General features: G+C 40.1%; 1 protein-coding gene across 1 annotated transcript in view; it reads left to right on the top strand.

The window, feature by feature from the left end:
- wdr37 (WD repeat domain 37) overlaps nt 1-13,572 on the top strand; it is a 121,624-nt gene that overhangs the window by 14,879 nt on the left and 93,173 nt on the right. The window contains exon 2 of the mRNA XM_020530920.2: nt 6,253-6,412. Coding sequence (XP_020386509.1) covers nt 6,275-6,412 — 138 coding nt within the window. The 5' untranslated portion in view covers nt 6,253-6,274. The remainder of the gene's footprint in view (nt 1-6,252; nt 6,413-13,572) is intronic.

Below are 13,572 nucleotides of genomic sequence, written 5' to 3' on the forward strand. Positions count from 1 at the left end.
TCCTGTCCTTATTACAGACAAAGTTTGAATAATCTAATCTAAGGCATGACTGTCTCCTAGAACAAAGAGTCCAGGCAACCGCCCCTTCCCTGATGAGCCTCAATGCTTGCAGCTTGGATTCCAGCTGAACTCAGATCTGAAGTTGATCCAACTGCAAACTCTTGCTACAGCAGTTTCACTGTGGATTGCCATAGTGTCTAGCAGCTCCCAAATGCTGCAGTTGCAACACATCGTGCAATCTGCCATCTCTATCTTAGTTAAGTTATTAAAATCAGTATTTTTGTGTTTATTAGTGAAACCTGGTTTGCTTGAGGCAGGATATTTCCTCTTTTGGGGAAGGCTAGAACTAGGTGACTGTGTTTAAGACTAAGTGGCCTCCCTTTTCAGATGGAAGGGAATATTTTTCTCTCAGATGATCATTAGTTTGTGGAATTCTCATTGCCCAGAGAGTAGTGAGCTCAGACATTGAATTTATTTGAGGGTGAATTTGATAGATTTTTGATGGAGGGAAGTCGAGACACTTGGTTGATGAAGTGGAATTGAAACCACAACCAGATTAACCGTGATTGGTGGAATAGGCTCAAAGAGCTCAATTGGCCAAGTTGTGTGCTTTTATGTGGAAAAGGTAATATGTTGATGTTAATTTAACTTTTAAACTTTAGTAGAAGCTGAATAAATTTGACGCAATAAACTTGTGTTTTTTAAATTACATGTAGTACCATAAGGTTAGATGTGTCACATTTTGGTCAATATTGTTGTGTTTAGCCATTATTGAAATTTAAATGATGTGACAAGTTGTAATGAAACTCTTTGATGATTGTCAACTCTTTCCATGATTATGAAAATAGTTCTGACTTTTTTTCCTCACTCATGTAGACATAAAAATAGGAAGTGGAATTAGACCATTCAAAACCACTCAGGCCTGCTCCACCATTCAACAAGATCATGGCTAATTTGATTGTAACCTGAAATCTGCATTACCACCTATCCTGATGCTCTTTCCACCTTATGCTTAATAAATTCATCCACCTTTGCTTGAAAAATATGCAAGGACTCTGCTTCCACCTCTTTTTCAGGAGGAGAGTTCCAGACTCTCAACCCTCTGAAAGATTATTTTTCACCTTATCTCCGTTTTAAATGGTGACCCCCGATTTTTAAACAGACTCATAGTTCTTAATTCTCTTTTAAGAGGAATCATTATCTCCACATCTACGTTATCAAGATCCCTGAGGATCTTGTATGTCAACAAAGTCACTTCTTACTCTTCTAAACCCGCAAGTGATACAAGCTTGACTTGCCTGACCTTTACCATAAGAAACCCCCAAGTTTCAGGAATTGTCTGGCAAATCTTCTCTCAACTGCTTACGAAACATTTACATTCTTGCTAAAATAAGGTAACCAATGATGTGCACAGTATTCTAGAAGTATATTCAATTCCCCTAGTAATAAATGATAACATCCTATTAGATTTTCTAATCATAGTCATTGAACTATACATTATGGAAACAGACCCTTCAGTTCAACTCATCCATGCTGACCAGTTATTCTAAATAAATCTAGTCCCATTTGGCCCATATCCCTCTAAACCCTTCCTACACATATACATATACCCATCCAGATGCCTTTTAAGTGTTGTAATTGTACCAGCCTCCTCCACTTTATCTGGCAGCTCATTCCATACACTCGCCACACTCTGCGTGAAAAAGTTGCCTCTTAGGTCCCAAATAAATCTTTCCCCGTTCACCTTAAACCTATGCCCTCTAGTTTTGGACTCCCCTTCCCTGGGGAAAGACCTTGGCTATTCATCCTATCTATGCCACTCATGATTTTATAAACTTCTATACGGTCACTCCTCAGCCTCCAACACTCTAGGGAAAATAGCCCCTACCTATTCAGCCTCTCCCTATAACACAAACCCTCCAACCTTGGCAACGTCCTTGTAAATCTTTTCTGAACCCTTTCAAGTTTCACAACATCCTTCCTATAGCTGGGAGACCAGAATTGCATGCAGTATTCCAAAAGTGGCCTAACCAATGTCCTGTACAGCCACAACATGACCTCCCAATTCCTATACTCATTGCACTGACCAATAAAGACAAGCATACCCAATGCCTCCTTAACTGTCCTATCTACCTGCGACTCTACTTTCAAGGAAGTATGAACCTGCACTCCAAGGTCTCTTTGTTCAGCAACACTCCCCAGGATCTTGCCATTAAGTATATAAGTCCTGCCCTGATTTGACTTTCCAAAATGCAGCCCCTCTCATTTATCCAAATTAAACTCCACCTGCCACTCCTCGGCTCACTGGCCCATCTAATCAAGATCCTGTTGTACTTTGAGGTAACCTTCTTCGCTATCCACACTGCACCACCAATTTTGGTGTCATCTGCAATTTTACTAACCATACCTCCAATATTCACATATAAAATATTTACATAAATAACAAAAAGCAATGGACCCAACACAGATCCTTGTGGTACGCTGCTGGTCACAGAGCTCCGGTCTGAAAAGCACCTTCTACCACCACCCTCTATCAACTTCCCTCAAGCCAGTTCTGTATCCAAATGGCTAGTTCTCCCTGTACTCCATGGTATCTAATGTTGCTAACCAGTCTACGATGAGGAACCTTGTCAAAAGCCTTGCTGAAGTCCATATAGATCATGTTCACTGCTCTGCCCTCGTCAGTCCTCTTCGTTACTTCTTCAAAAAATGCAATCAAGTTTGTGAGACATGATTTCCCGCGCACAAAGCCATGTTGACTGTCCCTAATCAGTCCTTGCCTTTCCAAATACTGTAAGTCCTTTCCCTTCCAACAACTTGCCTGCTACTGATGTCAGACTCGCTGGTTTATAGTTCCCTGTCTTTTCTCTGCCACCTTTCTTAAATAGTGGCACCACATTAGCCAGCCTCCAGTCTTCCGGCACATGACATGTGGCTTTCGATGATAAAAATATTTCAGCAAGGGGCCCAGCAATCACTTCCCTTGCTTCCAACAGAGTTCTAGGGTACACCTGATCAGGTCCCAGGGATTTATCCACCTTTGAGTTTTAAGCTGTCCAGTAGCACCACCTCTGTAATATGGGCATTTTTCAAGATGGTGCTGTTTATCTGAGGAGACAATGGCCTTGTGGTATTATCACTGAACCAGACAACATTCTGGAGACCTAGGTTCAAATCCTGCCACGGCAGATGGTGGAATTTGAATTCAGTTAAAAACAAATCAGGAATTAAGAATCTAATGATGACCATGAACTCATTGTCGATTGTCGGAAAAGCCCATTTGGTTCACTAAGGTCCTTTAGGGAAGGAAACTGCTACCCTTATCTGGTCTGGCCTACATGTGATTCCAGACCCACAGCAATGTGGTTGACTCTGAAATGTCCTCTGGGCAATAAATGCTGCCTTGCCAGTGACACCCTCATCCCATTAATGAATAAAGGGATTTCCCCAGGTCCTGTATCTTCCATATCCTTCTCCACAGTAAACACTGATGCAGAGTACTCATTTAGTATCTCCCCCATCTCCTGCAGTTGTACAAATAGGTAGCCTAGTTGATCTTTAAGGCCCTATTCTCTTCCTAGTTACCCTTTTGTCCTTAATGTCTTTGTAGAATCCCTTTGGATTTTCCTTAAACCTATTTGTGAAAGTTATTTCATGCCCCCTTTTTACCCTCCTGATTTCCCTCTTCAGTAAACTCCTACTGCCTTTATACTCTTCCAGGGATTCACTCGATTTCTGCTGTCTATACCTGACATATGCTTCCTCTTTTTTTCTTGACCAAAACCTCAAATTTCTCTAGTCATCCAGCATTCCCTGCACCTACCAGCCTTGCCCTTCACCCTAACAGGAACATACTGTCTCAAGAGAGATAGTAGGAACTGCAGATGCTGGAGAATCCGAGACAACAAGGTGCAGGGCTGGATGAACACAGCAGGCCAAGCAGCATCATAGGAGCAGAGAGGCTGACGTTTCGGGCCTAGACCCTTCATCAGAAAAGGGTCTCAAGACTCTTGTTATCTCAGTTTTGAATGCTTCCCACTTCCCAGTCGTCCCTTTACCTGAGAACATCCACCCCCAATCAACTTTTGAAAGTTCTTGCCTGAAGAAATTGGCCATTAAAATTGGCCTTCCTCCAATTTAGAACTTTTGCTTTTAGATCTGGTGTATCCTTTTCCATTGCTATTTTGAAACTAATAGAATTATGGTCACTGGCCCCAGAGTGCTCCCCCATGGACACCTCAATCATTTGCCCTGCCTTATTTCCCAAGAGTAGATCAAATTTTGCTCCTTCTCGAGTAGGTACATCCACAGACTGAATCAGAAACGTTTCTTATGCACACTTAACAAATTCCTCTCTATTCAAGCCTTTAACGCTATGGCAGTCCTAGTGTATGTTTGGAAAGTTAAAATCCTCTACCGTTATCATGCTTTCATTCTTACAGATAACTGAGATCTCCTTACAAATTTGCTTCTCAATTTCCTGCTGACTATTGGGGCGTCTGTAGTACAATCCCAGTATGGTGATCATCCCGAGCTTATTTCTCAGTTACACCCAACTAATTTCTCTGGATGTACTCCCAGGAATGTCCTACCTAATGTTATCCACCATCAAAAACGCCACTCCTCCTTCTGTCTTGCCCCCCTTTCCTATCCATCCCTGAGCCACGTTTCTGTAATTGCTTTGATATCCCAGTCCCGCATTACCAACTATATCCTGAGTTCATCTGCCTTACCTGTCCGGTCTCTGGCTTTGAAATAAATCCAATGTAATTTATCAGTCCTATCTCTTTCTCTGCTTTGTTCCTGCCTGCCCTGAGTGTTTGACTTGCTCCTTTTCCCGACTGCACCTTTTGATCTGTTTTCTCACTATCTCCCATTGTCCAATCCACCGCTCCCCCCCGCCCCCCTTACTAGGTTAAATCCTCCTGAGCAGCTGTAGCAAATTTCCCCGCTGGTATATTAGTCCCCTTGCAATTCAGGGGCAATCCGTCCTTCTTCTACAGGTCACCTCTACCCCAGAAGACATTCCAGTGATCCACAAATGTGAATCCTTTTCCCCTGCACCAGCTCCTCAGCCATGCATTCGTCTGCTGTGTCCTCCTATTCCTACTCTCACTAGCTCATGGCACTGGGAGTAATCCAGATATTACTACCCTTGAGGACCTACTTTTTAGCTTCCTGCCTAATTTCCTATATTCTCTACTCAGGATGAGAAAAGGACGTGGTTCTGTGTCGTTAGTTCCAATGTGTACAATGACCTCTTGCTGGTCCCTTTTTATTCTGCACCCTATCAGAGATATCCTTGATCCTGGCCCCAAGGAGGCAACACACCATTCTGATGTCTTGTTGGCTGCAGAAATGTCTGTCTGTGCCTCTGACTAGAGAGTCCCCTATACTAATCACTTGCTGTACCTGCATGCTAACCTTTCACAAATGATGCACCGGGATATCCGGTGTCTGTGCATTTCAGAGTGTTACAAACTTTCACCATTTAAATAATATGTTATTCTTTCTGTTTAAATGGACAATTGCAAGTTTTCTTACACTATATTCCATTTGTCACATCGTTGTCCACTCATTTAGCCTGTCAATTTTTTTTATAAACCCCCCCCCCGCTTTGAGCCAGCTTCATAATTTATTTTCTATCTTTGTGTCAGTTATTTAACTTTCTACTGTGATAAAATATACACATTCCCTCAAAAGTTGAATTGATCAGCCCCTAGTATAAGATCTGAATCCTCAGCCTTGATTTGGGCACCTAATCTAAATTGACATTTGTGCACTCCTGATGGCAGGCTGCAGTGTTGGAGTTGCCATCTGTTGGAGAGTGGTTAAACCAAATCCCTATCTTTTCACGTGAACATGAAAGATCCTATGTCGATTTTGTTTTGAAGAAGACCAAAAATTTCCTTGTGTTCTGGCCAACATTCAGCACTCGAGGAATACTGCTAAACTTAGGAACATGTTGATCTTGTTTTGATCTTGTTTCAGGTTGTGGCAGCTTTTTGTTTGCAGCCTGGCTGTTTGTTCACATGACAGCGATGAGACTCTGTATTGCAAGTAATTGACTATACAATGCTTTGAAATGCAAGTGTGATTTGAGTGATGAATGAATGAATTGCCACTTCTCTCACTGGCACGATCAGCCAAATGGCTCGCTTTTGTGTTGTCTCATTTCATGAATCTATTCATATGGTCAGTATTTGTCAAATATGCAAAATGTATTCTTCATAAATCTTTTCACTTAACCAGGTGAAGAGATCACCAGGAAGTGATGCCTATTGAAAGTGGAAGCAGTGCAGCTGCACGGCAAGTGAAATCGAAACGTAAACCTCACACTATCTCTATTCGAAGGACAAACAGCTCTGAGCAGGAACGTGTCTCATCACAGCGCGAAATGTTGGAAGCACAGGTACTTTTAATGTTTATTGGATTTGGGAACACGGGCATTGTGATGCGATCAATTGTACTGATTGACCAGTTTTAAATACAGTGACTTCTATTCTTAGAAATGCACTTTTAAAACAAAACTACTTTTAGTTTAGTTCTAAAAGGAAGAATGAATCCCTAACAATACACCTTTTGCCTGCACATTCTGGTAATATGCAGCAGATTCAACACCATTTGATGAACCATGTTAAGATGCGAGATTGAAATCCTTCACCCCAAACATGAAAGTAATTTATTTTCCTTTTTTACCTATCCTGAATATACTTTGTGTTCCTAATGTTTTCTATTTCTGCTGAAATAATTTTGTAATTTGCAATGGATTTAAAGAAAGCAGTCTGCAGAAACTCAATGGAGTGACCTTGCAGCTCATTTTTAGTGTAATACTTCCTTTGATATTTAAGATTAAAAAAGCAAATGCTGTGATCTTTGTTCATTAAACGATGAATCAGTTAGATACATTCTTTTTAAACTGCTGATATTTGAGGAAAAGGTCGATGTGTGCAATAATATCTATCTTATACCGATAAAGAACATATTTGCAGTAACTTAATTGAAAAATATATATATTATTTTAAAATGCAAGTAATTTATTATTTCTACATTGACAAAATATCATTATGCCACAAGCAATAATAATTTACGATGTGTGTAAAGGCACTGTATTAAAATTCAGTGAATGTAACAAAACATGTTGTGAATATGCATAAAAATATACATTCAATGTTAGATATTTGGGAGTATTTTAATTAAGACTCATTTTAAGTTAGCTTGAGATAATTTGTAACATTTTTGAAATGGGGGTTTAATCCATTTGATCTATTTCATCAGTTAATATGATTCATGTATGTGGTGTACTTGTGTAAAATCCTGATGAAGAGTCATCTAGACTTGAAACATTAGCTTGCCCAGTCTCCATGGAAGCTGTCTGACTTGCTGTGGTCTCCAGCACTTGTTGATTTCAGTACAGATTCCAGCATCTGCAGTAATTTGCTCCGACATCATGTAAAATCCTGTTGGGTGTAGATTAATTGTGAGCATTCCCAGTAAAGGCAACATTTTTGGTATGAAGATTTATAATTGCATAATAATCTTAGACAAATGATTGTAACTGATGACTTGGCTAGAATTTAGGTTACTGATTGATCGTTGAATATGATTGTGCCAGATTACCTGGATTTTGAATGTGTTATTCTGTTATTCTGTTAAAGTGTGCACATCTGCTTCAAGCCCAGTTCTAACCTGTCAATTTGAGATTTTCAGCAACACTTCTTTCCTGTTAACGATTTTCTACTTTCATTTCTTTTGCTTTTTGTTTTCTATTTCCTGTCTTTGCATGGAGAGCATTCACTGTGCGTGAACTTCAACCTTCCTGCATTTTGCTGATCGATGAGTTGTCTTTTGTGTAGGTTACAACTTAGAAAAATAACATTATTAAAAGTTATGAGTCACCTTGTATGTTATGCCTGTGCAGTAGAATTATCATTATTAACAGTGGAATGGAGATTGTAACTTTAACAGGAAAATTAAAGGGCACTTACTCAAGGTGACAGTGAGAATTTGTAAGTCAGATTAGGTGTTAAATCGTATGTTTTCGTGCATATAATGTTAATTTTTACAGCATAATGTGTATAAGTATCTTATTTGAAAAGTGATAAAGACCTGTATTTGATTTGAGCCAAATTTTCATTTTTTAAAAACCAGTTTCATGTATCATTGTCTATTAATGGAATTTTAACCTCTTCATTCCTTCCCAAGCTTTTATTTACTTTTTTTTGATCAGTATAAAAATATTGCCATTTGTCCTCTTGCTATTTGTAGGGAGCAATGATGTTTTCTGTCTGTGAGGGAGTTTGGTAGAGTTTAGTGTAAATGTACTGAAGTTTCTCTGTGTTCATCTTTTAATTTTCTTTTACTTCCAGCAAATGAGTGATGGGCGCTCAAGGAGATCACAATATGCAGTTGTTCTTTCTGACATCTAGTAGCTTAGTTTTTGAGGAGCATATGCATCTTTAGTTGTTGATTCTGTGATTGGGAAGAAATGAAGAGGATGAAAAGTAGTACTAAGTACAATGTTCAATGTTTTTGAATTGTTGGTTTTGGTGTTGCTTTTGATCTAATATCATTGGATAATTTAGTAAGTATGTATTGATTTATGTCACAAGTGGGTGAATATAGACCATTTTGCTTGCTATTTGAATACAATAGAAAAACATCAGATTACCACTAATCAAAATCTTGAGCTTCATTTGTTTCAGGGAATATTAAGCAATTAAGTTGTTTAGCAATACAGGCGGTTCTACTATAACGCGGTAGTTGCATTCCAGCTCAACATCGCTTCGGAGAAAATCATGCTATAGAAATAACGGGGCAAATGGGAAAAGCAGTGTTAGGGACAGACTACCAAAAACTATTACTCAAAATCACTCAAAATTCTTCCTCACCACTCTCCTACAAATATTGGCACCATGCCTGTCACTTGTGTGAGCCTTGACATTTATAATCAAATAAAATCTATTCACCTGCAACATAGCCTGCATCACAGCCGAGCCCATTGCTGATCTGACCTGACATTCCATCGGCACAGACTTCTGGATAGATTTTCAGGTAAGTGAAGCAGAGGAACCTGACCTTTCTTTCCTATGTAGTCCATTAGCATTGAAGTTAATTGTGTTATAAACTTGAGTGACATTGTATTCAAAGACAACTTTTGGTATAAATGATTTACATGAGCAAGTTCAAAAGTTCTTGCATATTAACTATGTAACAAAATCTAGGCAAAAATACTACACACACAGCTGCATGTTTTAACAGCACTCATTTTAAACTATACTTCATTTTTTTGCATTTAATGTGTTCAGCATAAACTCTTCAAACTAAGACTTCACGTATTTTCTTAACGAATGTTCTCTATGTCATGTTATTTTTGAGGTTTATGACATACAATCCAATTACATCTTTCAAATGAGCTCATTATGATTTACTCTAAATATTTACACCATCTGCAAGGAAAGAAATTTTCCTTTGTCAAAGCCTGTGATGTTGACGTGTACTCGATGGAATCGTGTTCTAGCCAACACAAATTTGCATTTTAGAAATAGGGTTCCCCTATTTGTCAGTTGTGTTATAGCCAATTCGTGTTGCCGGAAACACACATTATAGCAGAACCCCCTGTAATGAACTTATTTGCACTAGAAATTCCTCAGTGATATCTTGTGCATTTGCACTAAGTCAATGACAATATTATTTGATCCTTAAAATGGTCTGTTCTGCTGGTATTTCACAACTTGTAGCATCTCAGGTTGATGTGATCACACTATACATCCATCAGGTGTTTCATATTAAATTCCCTTTCAGCTGCCCTGAAGGTTTTCTAATGTACCCAGCTTAAAAACGTACATTGATAAGTATTTGACCTGGCCCCTACTGCAGCTCATCACTTCGTTTATGACATTTTTTTACCTGTCCACTTGCCATTCTAATGCATGCCTGGCCATCCTCTCTTATTTTACGCTCCCTAAACTTGTTGTCATCCAAAACTGCAGTAGCCAGGGCAAAACAGTTCCACAAAGAACGGATCAGACCTAAGTGTGAATGTCATGAATGGTAATTGACAAGATAAATAATGATTAGGAGGAGGAGGCTTCACAAAAATCCCCATTCTTGGTGTTGTGGGAGCCTGGCACATCAGAACAAAAGACATTTGCATCCATCTTCAGAAATGCCAAGTTGATAATCCATGTTGCCCTCCTCCCAAATTCCATACCATCAGTCTTCTGTCAGTTTGATTAACTCAATGTGATATCAAGAAGAGGCTGAAGGCCCTGACTGTTGTAAGGCTGTGGGCACTGAGATCATTCCCAACAATAGTACGAAAGACTTGTGCTCCTCAGCAAAACTATTCCAGTACAGCTACAATACTAGCATCTGCCCAGTATTGTGAAAAATTGCCCAGCTAAGTCCTGTTCACAAAAAGCAAGACAGTTCCACCAATTAGCAACATATCAGTCTACAATTGAAGATCAGCAAAGTGACAGAAGTGGTTTTTGCCAGGGCTCACAAGCGCCACTTGCTAAGGAATAATGTGTCAGATGCTTACATTGGGTTCTGCCAGTGTTACTTATCTCCTGTAAAAACCAAAAAAAAACTGCAGATGTTGTAAATCAGAAACAAAAACATAAATTGCTGGAAAAGCTCAGCAAGTCTGGCAGCATCTGTGGAGAGAAATCAGAGTTAATATTTCAGGTTAAGTGAATCTTTCTCAGAACTAGGAAGGGTTACTCAACCTGAAACATTAACTCTGATTTCTCCCCAAATGCTGCCAGACCTGCTGAGCTTTTCCAGCAATTTCTGTTTTTAGTACTTATTTCCTGACCTCATTAACCCTTGCTCCAAACATGGCAAAAGAGCTTGAATTCCAGAGGTGAAGTAAGAGTGACTGCCCCTGACATTGACACAGCATTTGACTGAAGATGACATCAGAAAACCCTAGCAAATCTGGGGTCAGTGGAAATTGAGGGAAAAATCTCCATTGGTTGGGAGTCATATCCAGCACAATGGTTGTAGTTATTGGAGGTGAATCATCTAAACTCCAGGGCATCTCTTCAGGAGTTCCTTAGGGTCATGTCTGAACCGTAACTGTCTTCAGCTGACTCGTCAATGACCTCTCCTTTGCCAGCAGTGTGGTATACATTGTCTATATGGACTTTAGCCACGCCTTCGACAAGATTCCACATGGTAGACTGGTTAGTAAGGTTAGATCACATAGGACCAGGGAGAACTAGCCAACTGGATGCAAAATTGGCTTAATAATAGAAGACAGAGGGTGGTGGCAGAGGGTTGTTTTTCAGATGGCAGGCCCATGACCAGTGGTGTTCCACGGGGATTGGTGCTGGGTCCACTGTTGTTTGTCATTTATATAAACGATTTGAACAAGAATATAGGAGGCATGATGAGTAAGTTTACGGATGACAAGAAATTTGGTGGTATAGTTGACAGTGAAGGAGGTTATCCAAGAGTACAATGGGATCTTGATCAACTTGGCCAATGGGCCGAGGAGTGGAAGATTGAGTTGGATGAACTAGGGTAAGACTTACACGGTTAATGGTAGGGCCCTGGGGAGTGTTGTTGAACAGAGAGTCCTAGGTGTTCAGGTACATAGTTCCTTGAAAGTAGCATCACAAGTAGACAAGTTGGTGAAGGAAGTGTTTGGTGGCTTGCCTTCATTAGTCAAACCATTGAGTATAGGAATTGGGACATCATGTTGCGGCTATACATGACTTTGGTGAGGCCTTTTTTGGAGTACTGCATACAGTTCTTTTAACCCCGCTATAAGAAGGATATTATTAAATTGGAAAGGATACAGAAAAGATTTGCAACGATGTTGCCGGGGTTGGGGGACTTGGGTTAAAAGAAGATGCCGGATCGGCTGGGACCTTTTCCCTGGAGTACAGGAGGCTGAGGGGTGACTTTGCAGAAGTTTATAAAATCATGAGGGGCATAAATAAAGTGAATAGCCAAGGTCTTTTTCCTAGGGTGGCGGAGTTCAAATCTAGAGGGCATAGTTGTAAGGTGAGAGTGGATAGATTTAAAAAGGACCTGAGGGGCAACTTTTTCAACGCAGAGGGTGGTGTGTGTATGGAATCAACTGCCAGAGGAAGTGGTAGATCCAGGTACAGTTACAACATTTGAAATACATTTGGACAGGTACATGAATAGGAAAGGTTTAGACAGATATGGGCCAAATGCAGGCAAATGGGACTAGTTCAGTTTAGGAAACTTGGTCATCATGGACGAGTTGGACTGAAGGGCTTGTTTCCACGCTCTGTGACTTTGACTCTGATTTTATGTGCAGTCATCAAAGAACAATGTTCAACACCATTTGCAATTCCTCCAAGGCTGAAGCAGTCTGTGTCCAGATGCACCATGAACAATCTCCAGCTTGGGCTGATAATTGGCAGGCAACATTCGCAGCATACAAGTGATCAACCATTGACGTATTGAATGGCAGAGCAGGCTGGAAGGGATTAATAGCATACTCCCATTCCTATTTTTTTCTATTTTCTATTTTTCTAAGTGCTTGGCAATGACCATCTGCAACAGGAGAGAATGTAATCGTTGGCCCTTGACTTTCAGTGACATTGCCATCACTGAATCCCTCACTATCAACATTGTGGGGATTATCATTGACCAGAAACTGAACTAGACAAACCACATAAATACAAAGAAGATCGGAGGTTAGTAACTCCCCTTCTGTTATCTCAGTTTGTAACTGCCATCCACAAGGCACAAGTCAGGAATGAGCTGGAATACTGGGCACTGTGATGTGTGCAGCTGCAACAATGCTCAAGAAAGTTGACACCATCCAGGACAAAGCAGCCCTCTTGATTAGTAATCCATCCACCACCTTCAACATTCACTCCCATCGTTACTGACAGACAGCGGCAGCCACGTGTACCATCTACAAGATGCACTGCTGAAGCTCACCAAGGTTACTTCCACAACTCCTTCCAAACATGTCACTCCTAGTTCCTGTTTCTTGAGAATCACTGATCTTAAACTCTCAACTTTTGTCGAAACCTCTGGAATGTTTTCCCTAAATATCTCCACATTGGTACCTTCTTTTGGTTTTTTAAAGATGCTCCTTACAACCTATCTCTTTGATCAAACTTTTGATCACCCACCCTAACATTGACATAGGCGATCGTGTGCCAAGTTCTGCTTATACAATCCTGCAAATGCCTTGGATACTTTATGTAAAGGTGCTTTCTGAATACAAGTTGTTGTTAGATTTGGGGTAGATTTCTTGGCTCTGAGTTAGAAATTTATAAGCTAAAACTGCACTTCAAGGCCTGAAAAGTATATAGTGTAGTATTTAGGATGTTCTGCATCGTCAAGCATGCTGCCTTTAACATAGGATATCACACCAAGGCCTTTCTTGCTTGTTTGTGGAATATTTTTGTGAGGACAGGAAGTTCTCGATGTCCTAGCTAACATTTTACTTTTAACCACAGCATCTGCATTGGATCATCTGTTTATTTTAAATCTCATTTGCTGGTTCCATGAAAGTTAACTGCCATGTGTACTTGAGTAATAATAGTGATTACACTTCAAAACTCTGAAGCT

The sequence above is a fragment of the Rhincodon typus genome, chromosome 2 (assembly GCF_021869965.1).
Source record: "Rhincodon typus isolate 14 chromosome 2, sRhiTyp1.1, whole genome shotgun sequence".
Lineage (NCBI taxonomy): Eukaryota > Metazoa > Chordata > Chondrichthyes > Orectolobiformes > Rhincodontidae > Rhincodon > Rhincodon typus.